Source organism: Ruditapes philippinarum, unplaced genomic scaffold (assembly GCF_026571515.1).
Source record: "Ruditapes philippinarum isolate M1 unplaced genomic scaffold, ASM2657151v2 ctg5311_1_1_1_1, whole genome shotgun sequence".
NCBI classification, from domain to species: Eukaryota; Metazoa; Mollusca; class Bivalvia; order Venerida; family Veneridae; genus Ruditapes; species Ruditapes philippinarum.
The window spans coordinates 1-20,372 of record NW_026865890.1 but is presented as its reverse complement, the minus strand read 5'-3'; the positions used below and the strand labels follow the sequence as shown (position 1 = coordinate 20,372).

At 32.4% G+C, this 20,372-nt stretch overlaps 1 protein-coding gene across 1 annotated transcript; it reads left to right on the top strand.

Annotated features, from left to right (window-relative positions):
* Nucleotides 1-595: 595 nt before the first annotated feature.
* On the top strand, nt 596-18,276 carry LOC132730672 (nonsense-mediated mRNA decay factor SMG7-like; the record flags this gene model as incomplete). Its single annotated transcript, XM_060716650.1, has 18 exons — nt 596-745; nt 2,492-2,523; nt 3,053-3,170; nt 3,685-3,745; nt 4,543-4,614; nt 4,989-5,067; nt 7,032-7,124; nt 7,713-7,784; nt 8,657-8,810; nt 9,254-9,336; nt 9,686-9,919; nt 10,370-10,517; nt 11,450-11,529; nt 12,564-12,630; nt 16,440-16,553; nt 17,013-17,205; nt 17,837-17,852; nt 18,080-18,276. Coding segments are annotated over exons 1-18 (1,839 nt in total), but the record flags the coding sequence as incomplete, so codon positions are not given.
* Nucleotides 18,277-20,372: the final 2,096 nt, after the last annotated feature.

Genomic DNA, 20,372 nt, shown 5'->3' with positions numbered 1-20,372 from the left:
CACAAAGTGCAATTTAATTAATGGGAAGACTTTCAAATGTAGGCCTAATGTCAAAATAGAGAAAAATGTAGGCCCATAATTTATAATAAAAAATCAAGTTCTTTCTTGAACTACAGGATTATTTTCTGTTAAGATTATTTTTTGTTAATAATGGTATGAAAATTATCATATTTCCATGGAGTGATATGAAAATAAATCCTGTAATAGATCTTATAGAAAACTAAAAAATATCCTAGATCTAGGCCTATATTTTTTATAATTGATAGAACTGTCAGATTTTTTGTATATTCAATTATTTTTGTGCAAGCTCAAAGCGTTTAGTAAGAGAGAGAGAGAAAAAAAGAAGAAAAAATATACATAATATATGCATGCAGTTGAGTCTCATCCAGTGTCCCCTGTCCGCCACGGATGCGTAAAAAAATAGTGTATAAAATAACGTATCACATGACTATCACGTGACTTTTAGCGGGAGACAACATTATTATTGACACGCAAATAAAAATCTAAAAATAGAAAAACTATACATAGTGAAAGTAATTTATTACATACAATATTAAGAAATACTATCATGTTTTTATACAGAAATTATTTTGATTTACAATCCTAAATATTTACCACATTGGGGACCATTTCTTATTCAATCGGAAATGGAAACAAAATGGCGATCACTTGACAGAAACAACACTGGGTCAGAAACTTAGCCAAAAGAACTCTTAAAGATGAGTTCAGTGGCCCAGATGTTAAGGTATTTCGAATGCAGAAATATTGATCTTTATCATAAGCCCATAAGTTTACTATTACATCATAAAGATTACAGGAATCGGCTTTCTTTCTAAAGCAAACAACAGACCTGGAAACTCTATGACAACTCAGAGTAACATACTGTGATTTCGGTCAGAAAATTATTCGGACAAATGTTGAATTTCTGGTCGTTTGTGGCGTAATAGAAATAATTTCAGTTGAATTTTTGGTGCTTTAGAGAATAGCAAGGTTCATTTGGGTTTCAATTTGAAAAAGAAATTAGAATGGTCTGTTGAAGAAATTAAGAAAGTGTAAGATTAGGCACACCCTTCAGTTGCTGACTCAACAAGGATGTTAAGGGGATAATCAGAGAGATAAAGTTTTCACGTTTCACAAAGTCCTGTCTATTATAATTGCTTGAGAAATGATATACTCCCATTATTTAATGTGTGTTACACTGATTATGAATGGGATGTCGGACTGTCACAAAATTTTGAATAATTTGATAGTCTAATGTAAAAACAGTAATGGAGTGAAGGGCACTAATTTTACTTTCATATATGGACATTTTCCTCTTCTAACATTTTCTTGTTCTTTTTTTTTTTTAATTGTCCTTAAAAACTTGTAAAATAAAGAAAAAGTTTATTTGTTTAACTATCTAGAGCGATATGGACATACCACAAATTTATTGATAAAGTCTGACATTGTTGGAACAATTCAGACATTAATTTCTAAAAAAGCAAATCTGCTTTGTAGGGGCAAATCATATGTGGTTAAATTAACCCCTGTTTTCCCCACAATGCACTTTACGCTATATCCCAGGTTATTTTTGGTGCAAAAAATAAAATCAATATATTCACAGTATAGATTGTAAACAACAGGAAGGGTTCAAACGTCTCACTTTCCTTCTATCTCATCCTGTCTGAAGTCCTTGGAGGAATTAGTGTTGCATGGACAAGGGACTGATGCAGTACTGTTATGTTTTCATTTTTGGCTCGGATTAAGAGAATGGGGCCGTTTCAACTGACTAGCAACCCCCAAAATTTTTTCAAGCAAACTGTCAATAATTGAATTTGAAAGTTTAATTGTTATTTTAAACATTTAAACATTTTTAATATAAAACATATTTGTTAGTCAAATTGTTCTATTTCCTGCAAGACTGAAAGAACCTATTGCTTTATTAGCCTTCTATAGATAGATTCTTGCATATACCATAGGCCAACTGTTGATATTTAAAAATCGTAACTTGTTTTTTTTTCTCCAGCTCACCGTTTTACTTATTCATTTTTAGTGAGTGTCATCATAGCCAGGCCAATAGGAATGGAGACCCTTCTCTTGTACCTACCCCATACTCTCAGTTCACTGCTCCCAGCACTCAGTTGGCTATGTGCATCATCATTCCCCCGACCACCCCTTCCACCAGAAATCCTGGATCCGCCCCACTGGATTCTCTTTTCAATTTTTTTTTGGCTTGAATTGGGAAAATTACACAGCATCTTTAGAGATTTGAGAAATTGTTACTAGGAATCTTAGTCCAAATATAATTACTGACTACTGGGTTTAAACTGGGTTAAAAGATGGTACTGAAAAAATGTAAAAAGAACAAATATGTATAGGTCATTATGTTTATAGATTGATTGAATTCTTCTTATTGTCAATTTACATCTTTTTATGGAATTTATGAATGGCTGTTTTAAGTTCTCTGACAACCTTTTTTATGCTAACCTCAAGATAACTCTTTTTATTTTAGACAAGCGGAGGCCCTGAAGGCAAGTGTATCTGGTAAGTACCCATTCCATTCAGCAACCACCTGTCTTAATCAGCCAAAATGACTGCATCCCTTGGCTGGCTGCTTAAGACAGTTTTGACTGCAGATTTATATTGAATATGTTTATATATAAACAGGACAACAATTCACTGTAATAAGATATTTATTCATTACATTGAGCGTTGCAGAGAAATCTTGATTTAATTTTTTTGGTCTTCTCTTGGCAGATTTTCTCATTTGTGATCTCTTGGTAAAATATGGTGAATCTATTAAAAGATTTTATTTTAATTATCTTAAAACATATGTTGACAGTGCTAAAATTAGATTTGAATAGGGTTATACTTTTTGTACTTATCTCTTTTACTGTAAGAATTAAGAACGTTTTATACAATCATGTTTATAAAAGCTATAACATGTCTTTAACATGAATTATTAATAATTATATTTTAATTGTTATTATTTTCATTACACTGTTTGTCTACATACATATGTATATTATAAAAAATACCTGTAAAACATTCATAACTGTATTTGTTTCTATAGATACCAGTAAAACCATATCCGAGACTTGGGTAATGAGACAGAAACTTGAAGATGTTTACAAAAAAATTCTCCTCACTGACCTTGAGTATGCTCTGGACAAGAAAGTGGAGCAAGAACTGTAAGTTCATCAACTTTTAAATGAGGGCCACTCAGGTCCAAAAAACATAAAAAACATAAAATTTGAAAATCTTACATAGATCCAGTGAAGCACCCCTTAAAATGGAAGGGTTATAAAAGAGGTAATAGAGAAATTTACTGAGAATTAAATAGAAAACCCATAACAAGTGCAATTTATAGTCTTACTTGATTTCAAAGCGTTACAATGCTTTTCATTGTGGGGTTTTTTTTACATTGAAAATTTATTTTTTAAAAACAAAGGGGAAATGGGAAAGATCTTAAATTAAAAATTAGACTATAGTAAAAATTTCATGTTTTTTTAGAGTCAAAAAGATTTATTTTAATTTGTAGAAAAAGGAAGCCAATGTCAGTAAATGTAATGATACTATTTTTGCAAAGTACTATGTAAGTACTACAGTTATCTATGATGGTACATGTATATTGAAAAATAATAGGTACATGTACTTGAAAAAACAAACAGGTTCCATAAATGATTTTACTTTGATGATTTTCAGATGGAACCATGCATTCAAAAATCAAATAAACAATTTACAGTCACAAGCAAAAGACAAACAGGTAATGAGTAATACGTATGATAATACTGACCTGTTCTTTCCTTAAATTTGCATAATGAACATGTCCTTCTCTGTTCATAAAGCTGTTCATTATTACATTAAAGAAGCATGCCTCCAGGTCCATGTTAATTTTCATGAACATTTTGAAAATGTATTTAAAAGCATGATATTGTGAAAGTAAATTTCATAATTGCAAAATGCACTTACAGTCCATGTAAATCATCATAGGTCAAAATATGCACACAAAAAAGCCCTTACTGCATTAGTCAGGCAGTAGAAACAATGCAAAATCAGTCATTAATTGCACACAACATTTAAGTTCTTACATGGCTTACTTTTCTTAATAAAATCTTAGTATATTTTTCTCAAGTTTGATTTTCTTGAAATATTTGGCATATTTGGAGGCGTGCAGCTTTAAGGCTGGGACACAGTATAAAGGGACTGGCAGCTACTGATCAAATAATTGTTTTTATAAATATCAAATTCAAGTTTACATCTACAATAGTCACTTTTATTTCATTTGCTTACTAAATATATTGTAACATTCAGTTTGATGTAGTGAACTCATATAATAATCTCACATGTTAAATAACTGAGACATTTTTTTTTTGTTAAATCTCTTAAGAAATGACCATTGTAAATAGTAATAGAAAAGCAATGTGTTTATCTGTTTAGAAATTACTATTTTCCACAAAAATATGGAAACAATGTGTTTATTACAGTTTTAAAATTTATGTTTTGCTGGTTATAACAAAACATTCAATAAAATAGATTGTATAATATATTTTTACTCTCCAGAATGTTAAAAGAGCAGAGATTCAGGCCACACTTAATTTATTCCTGGAAACAGCAAGTGGTTTCTATCTACAGGTAAAGCACCTTTTTGATAGATTATATATTTAAAAAATGATATCAGTCTCAGCAGTGTTATCAGCTAATAGCCTATTATCACCTGTTTGGAGTTTTCATGCATAGGAATTGGCCACAAAGGCCATATGGATCAAACCTGTGGCTTAGTGTATGTGAGATGTTATTTAAGCATCATATGAAAAGAAAACATAAAAATAATGAAAAATATCAATAGTAATGTGTTATTATTATTGCCTTAAAAAGGCTTTTGTTTGTTAACTCCAAAGATTTTTAATATTTGATGTAAAATTCAAATTACATGACATTGTATATAATAGACAAAAGTTCATGCAGGCAGGAATACACATGGATTGTATTGTTACCTTTGTTTTCAGTTTCTCCAACTTTTATGTACAACGTTCAAATTAGATCTTCCGTTCAGAAGAAAATCTGCTTTCTACGGTGTCATGAAAGGTTTGTTATAAGATTGCAAATTTCTTCTTACCAATAACATTTGGTTGTATTAGATATTATGAGGTTATATTACTATGTTGAGAACAAAACTAAATTTTATTGAACAAGTACACAGCTGTCAAACCTATATTGGACAAGGTTCTAGCCAAGTCCGATAGAGGTTCAAGTCCAGTAAAATCTGTATTGTTTTTAAACTATGTATAATAGCCTCTTTATTATATATTTTTAGCTCACCTGTCACAAAGTGACAGGGTGAGCTTTTGTGATCGCTTTTCGTCTGTCGTCCGTCCGTCCGTCGTCCGTCCGTCCGTGTTCTAATGGGTTTCTACCAAGTTTGTTCAAATAAAAGCCCTGGGGTCAATATTGGCCGTGCCCCGGGGGTCATTGATTTTCCTAATATGTGTATCGCAAAAACTTAAAAAATCTTCTTTGAAAAAAACAAAATAGCTAGAGTTTAGATATTAAGCATGAAACATCTTCTAGTGAGTGTCTACAAAGTTTGTTCAAATCAAAGCCCTAGGGTCAAAATTGGCCACGCCCCAGGGGTCATTGATTTTCCTTATATGTGTATAGCAAAAACTTAAAAATCTTCTTTAATAGAACCCAAATAGCTACTGTTTAGATATTAAGCATGAAACATCTTCTACTAAGCGTCTACAAAGTTTGTTCAAATAAAAGCCCTGGGGTCAAACTGGCCCCGCCCCAGGGGTGTCATTGTTTTTAACTATATGTGTATAGTAAAAACTTTAAAAAATCTTCTTTTAAAAAACCCAATGAGTCAGAGCTTAGATGTTTAGCATGAAACATCTTCTTATAGGTGTCTACCAAGTTTGTTCAAATAAAAGCCCTTGGGTTAAAATAAGCCCTGCCAGGGGGGGGGGGGTCATTGTTTTTCATTATATATGTATAGTAAAAACTTAGCATCATGAAACATCTTCTAATGGGTGTCTTCCAAGTTTGTTCAAATAAAAGCCCTTGGGTTTAAACTGGCCTCGCTCCGGGGGCCTATATACAGGTGAGCGACCTCAGGGCCATCATGGCCCTCTTGTTTGAAATTTCAAGAGAACTTTGTTACTTTCAGTACAATATGAATTTCTTTTATTTTTATTTTTTTTACCCTGAAAAAGAAAATAAGGCTAGATGGAGTACAATATTAATTTTGTATATATATTATGGACTCTGAAATTAAAAATGATAAGTTTGGATATGATAATGATTTATGTTGAAAAATCACATCGTTCAAACCAAAATTTTGTTGGTTATGTTTTATAATTTGTGCATAAAAATCTATTGTTGACCTAGATGACACTGCACGTACTAACATCTGCTCACACTGATCTAGTTTTACTTCTTTTCAATAGATTGAACATTTCTTTTGAAACATGAGTGCCAGTTCTGTTTTCATTGTGCACATATTAAACATCGTACATGGATACAAAACAATGAACCTTTAGTATAAATCTCTTCTTAATGATAGCATTGAAACAATTTCAGTACACTTTAACTCATTTAATATTATTATTGCCGTTTCCTGGTCTTATATCATCACCTTAATGCAGTTAAGGATTATATCCCATTTATTGATATAAGGAGTTAACCTGTTACTGCATTAAGGTGAAGATATATAATTGAGCCCTGTTACGACAAAACCAACATAATGGCTTTGTGACCAGCATGGATCCAGACCAGCCTGCGCATCGCACAGTCAGATCAGGATCCATTCTGTTCGCTATCAGTTTCTCTACTTGTTACAGAGTTTGTAAGCGAACAGCATGGATCCTGATCAGACAGCGCGGATTCGCAGGCTGGTCTGGATCCATGCTGGTTGCAAAGCCATTATGTTGGTTTTGTCGTGATACGGCTCATATTATGCTAAAGTAACACACAGTTTTGCTTATGACATGAGCATGTTATATCTTAATATGAAAAATTTGTATAAAAAAATTATGATTTTATTTTTATAGAGAGGACACCAATGAAACTAAAAGTAACTCCACCAAAGAAGAGTTCCTGTTTATATGTGTGCCAGCATTGTTTGGTACACCTTGGAGATATAGGTAAAATATTCATTACTTATTGATGTTTATATTAAAACAGCACTCCTACAGGTGAATAAAATAAAATATATATCTATATTTGAAGAAGTATTTACAATCCAGGTGTAACTATAAAATGAAATATACAATATACATGTAAACAGAATTTACATTTCTTATTATTAAAATTCTACCTTATTATGACTGTAGTAACCGAAATTTCAGTTTATTATGATAAATTTTAAGTAATTTCTATGGATGCTGCCGAAAGGTAAGGTAAAAATCATTTTATTTGTAAGTATGACAGCATTTTCTCTCATTGGGCCCACATGTAAGTTTTCATAAAATAAACATACGTTCTGAGATGTGCTGCCCTAATATTTTAATACACTGCCAGTCTGCCACCCTGTTATAATGTTGACATTTATTGAATGATAATTGTTATATGAATCGGAGGTGGTTGCAGTAATGTGTCAATTTCACGATGATCGTAACTTCATTATAATGCAGTGTTGAGACCTTGGACCCCAAAATGAGCATTACATCCGGGCTGTAGTGTAGTTACAATAAAATGTCCATGACCAATGTTATTTATTTGTTTGTTTACAGCAAGGTATAGACAGCAGATAGATCAGGCTCAAACCTACTACTGGCATGCTGCATACCTTGTACCATTTAATGGTAAGTTGCTCATATTGATACTGGTTAATAGTGAAGTCAATTTTGTGCCTTTTGAACTGGCATGGTTGGATTCTTCAACTTCAACTGGGTTACTCGACAATATCCACCAGGTAGACATCAACGTCAAGCTAGCTTATGGAATATTGGTTGTTCTATTCAGGTGCAGGTTTTAGAGTCGTCCTTCACCATCTAAGTGAGAAATTTGCCATACAACCTTTATAGTATTTGTGTGACTTAAAGCTGTACATATATAAGGAAAGACAAAAACAACACAACTGTTAATAAGAATAGCTTAATACAGGTATAAAATGAATAAGTAAGCATTTTAATAAGACCACATTTTTACACCACTAAATTACAACTGTGGTGAACGGCAGCAGAATTAAGTTTTTTTTCATTATGAGGCTACCAAAATAAAAAGTTTTGTCTGTCATTTTCTGGCCTCTAAAATATTGTTACTTCAGTAAAGCAATTGCTGATATTTTATTTAGAATGTGATCATTAATGTACCTAGGTGATGATATATTGTCCATTGAGAATTAGTTGGTTACCTTCCAAGGTAGTAATTTTTTTAAGAGTGAACACGAAACTGAAAATTGTTAGGGCCTCATTAGTCTACAAGTAATTGAAAGAGCATCAAAACATTAGGTTATCTGATTTGTACGAGTGTGTGTGTGGGGGGGGGGGGTGCATAAATCAGATTGCCAATTGTTTTGATGCTCCTTCTCTTTTGTATCATAAGCAAAAATAAAAACAGATTCCCTGAGATTACAAAAGAAAGATCCCCAAACAATTATTCTTGTTATACAGTATATATTAACCAATCTTATATATATTGTATATATTTATGCATGTTTTTCTCTTTTCTACAGGTCAACCTTACAATCAGTTAGCTATATTAGAGGCTGCTAAAGGGAACAAACTCTCTACAGTGTTCTATTATATACGCAGTCTAGCTGTTAAAGTGCCATTTCCTGTTGCGGCTACCAATCTTGAAAAACTCTATGCAAAACTTACAAAAGAAACGTAGGTGACTTTTAACACTACACCATTGTTGTTTCTTTTTCATTTATTGCAACATTTTTTACTCATTTCAAATACAAATTGTAACAGTATATTCCAAAATTTGGCCACTACCGATGTAAGTTATTGTTCTTTTGATCGTTAAATTCAAGAAAATTAACAACAAACAATTTTTAAATTGAAAGCAAGACATATCTGTAATATTTTGTAAGAAATTTATTGTATTACAGACATTTTCTTATAAAAAAAAGTAGAAAAATAATTCTGGAAAATTGAATTGATGGAATGATCAATTTTGGTCAAGACCTACATCTTTATGGTTCACAAAAGATGAAAAATTTATTCAAGTTAATTTCAGTCTTGTCATGTAAAAAAACTTCAGCAGAGTCATTTCAAATAAATACAATGTACATATATGATTGTTAAAACTATTATTTACATTACAGTCCAGATTTCAAAGGGAAGTTATCTGCTAGTGAAATGATCACAGGCTTCCTACAGTTCCATGCCCTAGTTCATCTTTGTACAGGTTAGTGGTAATGTAGCTTATAGATGTAGCATTTAATATAAATAGAGGATATTAAATGAGTGTAGATTTAATACTAAATTTATTGAATGAGTTGACATTCATAAGCTTTATAGCTTTCTGCCCAATCCCAAAATGTACTTTGTAAATATTGTTCACTTGTTAAATGTTTTGTTGAATAAATATGTTTAAACCAATGAGTTGATTATAATCATATTATGCGAGCCTTGGGCATGCTTTAAATTCATTTATTCAGCCAGTCTTTTGAAAGTATCGTGCACAAGTTTATTTAGGGACATAAAATTTTTAAATCTTAATGTGTTATTCTATAGTATTATTTTAATGTTTTCAGATCTGATAAAAGCAGAAGAACTTTCTGATAAATTGGCCGCAGGTCTTCCAGCCCATGTGACCTCACAAAGTTTCCCATGGCAAGTACTCGTGCATATCGTGGCAATCAACATCTTTGCAATGAATCACGTGCAACACATGCCAGAAAGTTCTCCAGAATCAGGGATGACTAATGGGGATACAGAACTAACAGACGATGAGGAAAGATGCTTTAATCTGGTTTTTAAATTGACAGGTAAAATATACATGTAAAATGATAATTAATTTCATTATTAAATAAAAATGATGATTTTGTATAAAAAAAAGGTGAAATATCTGATTCATATATTTTAATCCACTGACAGGTAAAAAATTCATATTTTTTTGCCATTACGCTTCTAACCGACAAAAATTAAGAATATTATATGGAGTGTTTATGAAACTCTTACTACAATGTAGCTTTAATTGTTTATATTCCTGGTGAATGTCACTTACTATAGGCTGTCAATCACAACACAGGGTATTGTTAGTCATATAATGAACATAGCAATTGTGCTGAAGGAAACCTGGGATCTTCCTCCACCAGTAAAGCTGGGAAGTCGCCATACGACCTATACTGTGTTGGTGTGACGTGAAACCCAACTCAACCCCTAAAAAAAGAAAATAAATAAGGAACAAAGTTATCATGCATATGTTATCATTTCAGTGAACATGATGGATATTCTTCTACAGTATACACCTAAACAAGAACATAAAGTGTGTGACTATTTTACTCTACCTGCTGTCAAACTTCTATTAGACTGGCTTAAACTGAATCCTCAAAACTTCGATCATCCTATACTGAGAAACTCTACGTATGTATTTATTTCCTGTCAAACTCTGATTTAATTTTTAACCCTTCAGACACTTAATATCATAAATGGACTTGTCCATCTTTAAATCTGGACTCAACCATTCATCATTGTTAGGGAAAATTTCATATTAAATATCATTGACTGAATAACAAATAGTGCAGACCATAATTAGATGGCGCAGATGTTTGGAGTGGTCACATGGCAACCAGGTGATAAAGGATTTATAGAAAATTCCTTTCCCTAAAAAAATACTTGTTTTATTTGTTTGTTTTATCTGATAAACATCACTTAGTACAATGGTTGATATTTTGTCTGAAATGGTCAGACATTTTATATTGAACTTGGTTCTTTCTACAATTTAGTTTATGTTCTCTTAATTACTAAGATGATTTTGAAATCATATTTTTGATGGTATAAGTCATATGCATATCATCTTTATTGCCAAATACAAGCAAAGTAAAAAGGAATATCTGTTTCAATGTTTTACAAGTGTTGCAAATATACAGAATAATTGGTAATGAGTAGTGGAAATTGTAATAGATAATTATACATTTAGTAGATAATAGTAACAGAACAAATATTATTTTTTATCACATAAATGTTCATACTGAATCACTTAGAGCTAGATTTCAAGACATACTTTGTATTAATAACAAAAAAATTATATTGTTTTAAACATTATTTGAAATACGTCTTAAAAATGTGCCCATGGTAGACCAATTCACTTTATAGCGCAATACATGTATATTAAAATCACAAGTGCTAAATATCTTTTATCCTTTACATTGTAAATTGAGATTTAAATGATTAACTTCACATTAATTTGAATTTATGAAATATTTTTAGGGTTATGGCCAATTTTCTATGTACATGTGTCAAAATATAAGGAAAAAAACAACATAAATATATGTAGAAATATTTCCATATTTTAGGTTATGGAGCAACTTGTGTAAAGTATTAAATAGTATTCAAGACTGGCAGATAAAAGATGGGGAGCAAGATTTGTCTAAATGTAAGTTTTATATTTATTTTGTTTCAGATAAAATGAAAATGTATTTAGTATTGTTGTTATTGACTTTTACCTGTCAGGGACTTCGAATTTTTTCATGTGAAAAAGTTATCCAGCTAGCTTACAGAAGGTCTGTGGCTCTACTCATGTGCTTGCTTTTGCCTAACATAATATATGGAGGGACACCTGAGGTCTTCCTCCACCATCAAATCTTGAAGGTTGCCATAATTATGCTTTTCACATTGTTGATGTGACTGAAAACTTATCAAGAGGAAATACTTATAAAAAAAATTACATTGACAATACCCTATGTTACAAAGTTTGAATATTTTAATATCTGGCACCTTCTAGCACTTGGAGAGCATCCTTTAGTTTTATTTAATCCTATTGGAAATACAATATATGTCTGTTTGTATATGTTCTATTTTCTTTTCTCTTAAGTGTAAACAGTTTGATTATGATGAAAACTTGAAGCTTTGAACCACTCTTAAGACCACTTCCTGAAACTTATCAGTACAGGAGAGGAAATATGGCCGTGTACACTGTGGGGCTCAAATTTACAATTCATGGGTTGGGAGGAACACACATAAATCACTAGGCCACAGCTCCCCGTCTTTTCTCTAGATTACGCATATGTATCTTGAAAAAGTTACATAAAACATGATTGAGTATGCTCCCTTGCTCCCTGGAACTTCCATTACATGTATTACTAATACATGAAAATCTGAAAAATCAGGAGTTCCTTGGAGAACAATAAGTTAACAATTGCAGCTTGGATTATTTTGAGTCTGTTCATGAGAGGTGGTTACTCAAACTCACAATATCTGGTCTGGAGGTTATAAATGTTTTTTTTTTCTTAGTTCTGTCTCAAATCTCCAGATTTTCGTTGGTTAGTGAACATTATGCTGCAGATTCTGACCAATCAAATGCTTAAGATCTGAATTTGAGCTCAGAAAATTTCTTTCTAATCTTGAACCCTGTTTTTAGAAGCAGCTAACCAAAAGGGCACAACTTACAATCTATCTTTTTTTTTTCAGATGAAGATTTGCCATTACCAGAAGATGCAGAGTTGAGATGTTTTCAACCAATAGAAAAAGCTCAAAGGTGAACAAATTTTCAATTACATGTACTATCCTTTTAAAAAATTTTGAATGATTGTAAAGGCACTGTTTTGCCAATACCACCAAATTAATGGTGTAACAATATTCTGATAATCTGATTGATGTATATTCCGATGCAGCACAGAGTGTTATGTCACACAGTACCAAAACTTTGTATAACAATATTTTCTGTAATATTGTATCAATGCAATATGCAATCGCATATTTTATCTTTTTGAAGCATAATATCGTATTGAATATTTGAGAGTTATACACCTTCACCACTAGGCCCCTGCTTTCCTTGTAAGATGGTCTTTGTTTTCAAGTGGTCTGTCAGTCCAGGTTAAAATTACTACAAATAAAATTCATCCAGGAAAATAAGATACTGGTCTTAAGGAATAGGTAGTGACTTGAAAGTTGCTTTAAAATCACAGGTTTGACTGAACTAAAAATTTGGTAGTAATTTGCTTTATATTGTTTTTAAACCTTTATGTAATTCAAGTATATAAGTACTTTACTTATGTCTATTTGGTTACAAGGTTTATATAACTTTGTTGAGAAAACATTAAGCCATAAGGCCATCGGCACTTTTAGACTTCCTGTGTGGTTACAATTACATTTTACATTGTTACTCAACAGCATGTGGCTACTTGATTTAAAAAGTCGATTTATGTGTACATAAGATATTGATATTATCACCTAAAGGTTACAAACTATTACTTTCAGTATCATACAGAAAGTTCATGTCTAACTTGATCACCAATTCAGTCTTTAAAGAACAAGAGCTGGTCCATACATATTTATTATTATTAATTTCTGTACTTGCCAATTCTGTTTTTGTGCTATAATTTCTACTTGTCTAAATATAATAATGATTTTTGAGTCTAGAAAAAGATAGTGTCCTGTTAGCTTGCCTCAGATTTAGATGAGATACTATCCTGTCTTTGAGCCTCAGATTTTATAAGTTTAGATGAGATACTGTCCTGTCTTTGAGCCTCAGATTTATAAGTTTAGATGAGATACTGTCCTGTCTTTGTGCCTCAGATTTATAAGTTTAGATGAGATACTGTCCTGTCTTTGTGCCTCAGATTTGTAAGTTTAGATGAGATACTGTCCTGTCTTTGTGCCTCAGATTTGTAAGTTTAGATGAGATACTGTCCTGTCTTTGTGCCTCAGATTTATAAGTTTAGATGAGATACTGTCCTGTCTTTGAGCCTCAGATTTGTAAGTTTAGATGAGATACTGTCCTGTCTTTGTGCCTCAGATTTGTAAGTTTAGATGAGATACTGTCCTGTCTTTGTGCCTCAGATTTGTAAGTTTAGATGAGATACTGTCCTGTCTTTGTGCCTCAGATTGATAAGTTTAGATGAGATACTGTCCTGTCTTTGTGCCTCAGATTGATAAGTTTTAGATGAGATACTGTCCTGTCTTTGTGCCTCAGATTTGTAAGTTTAGATGAGATACTGTCCTGTCTTTGAGCCTCAGATTTATAAGTTTAGATGAGATACTGTCCTGTCTTTGTGCCTCAGATTTGTAAGTTTAGATGAGATACTGTCCTGTCTTTGTGCCTCAGATTTGTAAGTTTAGATGAGATACTGTCCTGTCTTTGTGCCTCAGATTTGTAAGTTTAGATGAGATACTGTCCTGTCTTTGTGCCTCAGATTTGTAAGTTTAGATGAGATACTGTCCTGTCTTTGTGCCTCAGATTTGTAAGTTTAGATGAGATACTGTCCTGTCTTTGTGCCTCAGATTTGTAAGTTTAGATGAGATACTGTCCTGTCTTTGTGCCTCAGATTTTGTAAGTTTAGATGAGATACTGTCCTGTCTTTGTGCCTCAGATTTGTAAGTTTAGATGAGATACTGTCCTGTCTTTGTGCCTCAGATTTGTAAGTTTAGATGAGATACTGTCCTGTCTTTGTGCCTCAGATTTGTAAGTTTAGATGAGATACGATACTGTCCTGTCTTTGTGCCTCAGATTTGTAAGTTTAGATGAGATACTGTCCTGTCTTTGTGCCTCAGATTTGTAAGTTTAGATGAGATACTGTCCTGTCTTTGTGCCTCAGATTTGTAAGTTTTAGATGAGATACTGTCCTGTCTTTGTGCCTCAGATTTGTAAGTTTAGATGAGATACTGTCCTGTCTTTGTGCCTCAGATTTGTAAGTTTAGATGAGATACTGTCCTGTCTTTGTGCCTCAGATTTGTAAGTTTAGATGAGATACTGTCCTGTCTTTGTGCCTCAGATTTGTAAGTTTAGATGAGATACGATACTGTCCTGTCTTTGTGCCTCAGATTTGTAAGTTTAGATGAGATACTGTCCTGTCTTTGTGCCTCAGATTTGTAAGTTTAGATGAGATACTGTCCTGTCTTTGTGCCTCAGATTTGTAAGTTTAGATGAGATACGATACTGTCCTGTCTTTGTGCCTCAGATTTGTAAGTTTAGATGAGATACTGTCCTGTCTTTGTGCCTCAGATTTGTAAGTTTAGATGAGATACTGTCCTGTCTGTGTCCCTCAGATTTGTAAGTTTAAATGAGATACTGTCCTGTCTTTGTGCCTCAGATTTGTAAGTTTAGATGAGATACTGTCCTGTCTTTGTGCCTCAGATTTGTAAGTTTAGATGAGATACTGTCCTGTCTTTGTGCCTCAGATTTATAAGTTTAGATGAGATTCTCTCCTGTCTTTGTGCCTCAGATTTGTAAGTTTAGATGAGATACTGTCCTGTCTTTGTGCCTCAGATTTGTAAGTTTAGATGAGATACTGTCCTGTCTTTGTGCCTCAGATTTATAAGTTTAGATGAGATTCTATCTTGTCTTTGTGCCTCAGATTTGCAAGTTTAGATGAGTTAGTGTCCAGTCTTTTAATTTGTAAGTTAAGAAAACATCAACTTTGAATTTGAATCACCACATTGATAGTTATAAAGATGTTGCTGTAAAAAAAAAATGACATGATCTGGTTAGCCATTGGTACAGAGTAATGCCGGTGTTGGTTAGTTGTTTGTTACCCCATTTTAGCGATAAAAGGTATATGTGAGGTTACACATTGTTACATAATTGATTTCCTGAGTCTTGCCTTCATCCCGTCCTACCTGTTTCCTTTCACATTTAAATGAGAGATGTTGCTACTGTAGTATTACGAAATATGCCGGATATTGTGTTAATTTAATATACATCAGTGTTGGACATGAGTTATTCCTGTCTTATATAACATGGTTATTATACAATGACTGGGTTATTATATAACAATGATATGGTTAAAGTATGTTCAATCCCTTCCTTTATCTTTTTAATTCTAACTAAAATCCACTAATAACTTTGAACATATATGAAAAATCTTATTTTATGTGTGTTCAAATATTCCACTGTATGATGTGATTCTAAATCCCCCTCTCCCCAACTCCCACCCCTTTATCAAGTGACCATTTCACTATTCCTTTATTTATGGTAGCCATCTTGGATTTTGGTGGCCATACTGGATTTGCAAAATCTCAATCAAAGGCTTAAATGAAGAGAATTTTATCGCCAAGTTTCATACTTTTCACAACAGATGCACAATATGCCCTACCTATTTTTTTCATGGATTTCTTGCACTATTGGTTCCATCATGGTCAAGTTACTGATTCCCACAATCCCATTTTTGTTTCAGTACAATCGGCAAGATTTCATGCATGCATGTTATATAATGGTGAATAAAAACAGTAAACCTCTTTAAATTAAACAAAGCCTTCAGACATACTGATTTGTTTATCATTTGGATTATTTAGGCTGTATGCTGTGTAATATTATAGTAAATACACTTTCATTATCTTTAATTATAGTGGGTGGAGTTACAGTAAGCTGCCAGCAGAGGGTCTTGCGTCAGATATAGAGGTGCGCTTGAGATGCCATAGATTACTGGAGCACGGTCATTGGATAAAGGAAGAACAACCAAGGTTTCTTGATAATATTCTTACAATGTATTTTAACAGTATTTTGTAGATTTTCTTTAAAGTGAATCGGTCTTTAATGGAAAGTGTGCTATACCAAAAATATAATTGAGTATTTTATATCATATGACACAATAGACAAATGAAAGAATTAGATAAATGGATTTTGTTGGAAAGTGTGAGATACATGATCCAATATGACATATCTTTCACAGCTTTCCCGGTCAAGTATGTACCCCGGACATATCACCTATCATGCCCTTAAAGGGTAAAATTGGAAGCACAAAGTGGTTATAATTTACTTCTATGCAATTTCCACAGAATATTAGTTAAAGATATAAATTAGAGCCAAAGTAGGTCACTGTATGGTGGTCAACAAGAACCTAAATGTACAGTAACCTGAGACAATATGAAAAGGCATATAGCATGTATACATGACTTATACTTGAATTTGTTTATTTTTAGTGTTCAATTATCTGTTAAGAGGAGCACAGCAGGAAGTTTACAGTTTAGTTCCCCTACCCCACCCCCTACAAATAAGATAACAAAGACTGTGACCCTGTCTGTACCAAACACACACTCAAATCATACAACTTCCTTGATGAGCACTGCACCCAGTCCAGAGAGGAAATCTAACAGACAAAATGTTGCTATACAGGTATATTTCTAACTTACTTGTTTTTTTTGAAAGGAGCATATAGTTCAACTAAGGCGGAGAATTTAAATGTTTAATTTGTTCCAATTAACACATTGTCACTTTCACCTCAACATGGTCATGAAGTTTACAATTTGATGATACAGTTTGATAAACAAACTAATCGTGCATGACCTTTCACATTTGGGCCGCTTATGTAATATATGTGGCCGCTATGATATTTAAGTGTACCAGTTGCTGCAAATTTTTATCTTATGATGGCGCCAGTTAAATTCACCAATTGAAAATTTTATGATCCAGAATTTAATATTTTTGTCGCATTTTGGTTTTGCCCCAAATTGGCGAGCGACCTTGAGTTTGAAGGTTTACACTTCATTCGTGTTTATATTCATCTTTGTTTTAAACATTTCTGTTGTTCTTTTAGCTCCTTGATTTTGTGACTTAGAATTTTTAAATATTGACTGGTGTTGGTTCCCTTGGATTGGACCTCTTCCTTTGGGATTTCCAGTTAGACTGAATCAAGGTCAAGGTCACTATTTGCATGTAATAGATTTTCTACACTTTCCATCATAAAGGCCACAAATTCAGTTATGATCGTAGTACAGTATACTAAATTAAATTTTTTATGACAAAGAAGAGGGTAGGCATTTGTATGCCACTTAATAAAGTCACTACATGCATTCATTACTTGCATAAAACCTGTGACACTCATTAAATTTAGCTAGAATGCGAAAAACAGTTATGTGTTTTAATGAAGGTCTTTTTAGTCATAGAATAATATCATATGGCGCACTCAACTCAGCCATATTGGGTTTTTTTATTGATGGCTTTTGAAATGAATTTTTGTTATTTATGATATTTTTTTTTCATTTTTCAGGCCATAATGCCAGAAAGCAGGCAGAGCAGTACGGGCGTAAAAGTGTTAAAATTCAAAGACGAGCCAATTCACCAAAATACCTGCGGGTTCCAACTTCAGAACCATTGTTCTTTAAAACTGCGGGAAGTCAGCGTCAGCCGGGGCCAGCTTTACCGGACCAGGGCGTTCAGTCCTCTCCTTCACCATCTAAACAGCAGGTATGTGCCGTCTTTAAAGCTGCATGCTTTCCCCGGTTATTTAAGATTCTAGTAATTTGCAATTAGGGGACTAATTTGCAATATTTATCACCATTTACAGCAGAAAAATTTCTTGTTCAAATCAGTTTTCTTGGTTGATTTTCAGCAGCAGTAATATTAAAATTTCTAAAACTTACTCAAATTGATTTCTGTTATTTAAACACAAGGTTGGCCGGAAATGTGTGCATTATTGCTACAACCAATGCACTGGCCATTCTTATTACTTCCCTGTGTAATATTTTTAAACCGACACATTGACACTGCCACCATTTTGTTTGAAAAATCTGAAAAATAAAAAACAATTTTTTTTGATTTGAAATTTTGTTGTGAAAAACTATCTAGAATGAAAGAAAAATGGTCTTAAGGAAAATGAAATCCCAACACCAGTATCTTTAATTCAGTCGTTAACGCTGTACAGACGTTAAGTTGCTGCTGTTTTTGAAATAATTTAAATATATGCCAAACAACCACAATCGCAAAAAATGAATCATTCATCGAGAAGGGGCTATTTCAATTGCAAACAGTCTAAATTAAATTTCAGATTTTTTTGCTATTATTTACTTTTATTTCACTTTGAAAATATAAGCTGAAATATAATAAGCAAAAACAAAGTTTAATCAACGTTTTTAAAAAATTTGTTATTCTCATTAATGTTTGTTTACAACGGTAGATTTACGACAGTTTTTTCAACCACTGAAACCAGCTTTAAAGAACTTTTTTTATTGGAAACTCTGAGGCGAAAATAAATTAAACCACCAATATAAAAGTCCAACTATATGATAATTAATATATTTTTTTTTTTCTTGATGTGTTAGAATGGAAATAGATATAAAATTCTTCTTATATAATACTGGCTTTTTTATTTATTACAGATTGGAAATACATCATCATCAGTTAAAATTGCTGTTTTAGAATCGGTAGTATTTTCAGCCTGTAAATTTAAGTGCCCCTGAAAACCCTTAGAATAAAACTTGTTAATTGGAGAATGAACTTCATATTTTCATACAAATTCAGCAAGGTTATGTAAATAAAAAGAAATATTTTGAGATGTTTCTATGTGTAGTGCCAATTATTTACAAAGGCAAAGATTATTTATTTTATGTTATTGTTACTTTAAAACAAAAGTGAGATTCTTACAAAACATCTAATACAATGCATAACCTCATATTAATTGTACCAGTTGAATATAAGTTTGTATACCAGTCTAAAGTTCTTTCATCCTTACTGGTTGATTTTTATATCGAATTTAATTCTAAAAATGACCAATGAGGAGCAGCAGCATATAAAGAATGGGTTCCCATACTCTTGTTTTATTACAACAAAGTTAACTTTTAAGCTCCATCTGTTACAACTACATTATTTACAAGCCATTCAGCACGGTTTTATGGATTTACCTCCCCTTTTCCAGATTTTTTACAACCTTGAAAGATTCTGCTGTTTCAACTTTATTGATCAACTTTCTCTTTAATTGATGCTCACAGGGTCGCAACGGCACTCACAAAACACATGGCTTTTACATGTGACTGAAATAAAACTTAATAGAAGATAAATAATTATATATGATTCGTATGTCTAAAAATTAAAAACTTGCCTAGATTGGCCTTTGATATTTCAGCACGAGCCTTTTAGTAGCTTCAGGTGGTTAAAGTAATTGTTATAATTATTTTACTTCTTACTTTTACTTAAGAATAATTTGAAACTCTTAGTTGAGATGAAAATTATAACATGGAAAATGACATCCAGCAATTATCAGTGTATCTTATTATCTATAATTATGCTCTTTAATTGCTTAGAAGTTTTCTTAAGTGGCCCCCATATGTATCATTATTTAATAGGTTCAGGAATCACTCACATGCTTTCGGTTGCTATGGTATCAAAATAGATAATAAATGTCTTTCTTTAAAAAGTTTTATTACTGTTTGTGAAAACAACTTGAAATATTCTTCTCTGAAAATGTGTTGTCCAGATTTCGGTATACCGGTACATTCAAAGAAACAAGTTTATGTTGTTTAATATATTGTATCTGTCAGGTAGCAGCAGTTATATCTACAATACTT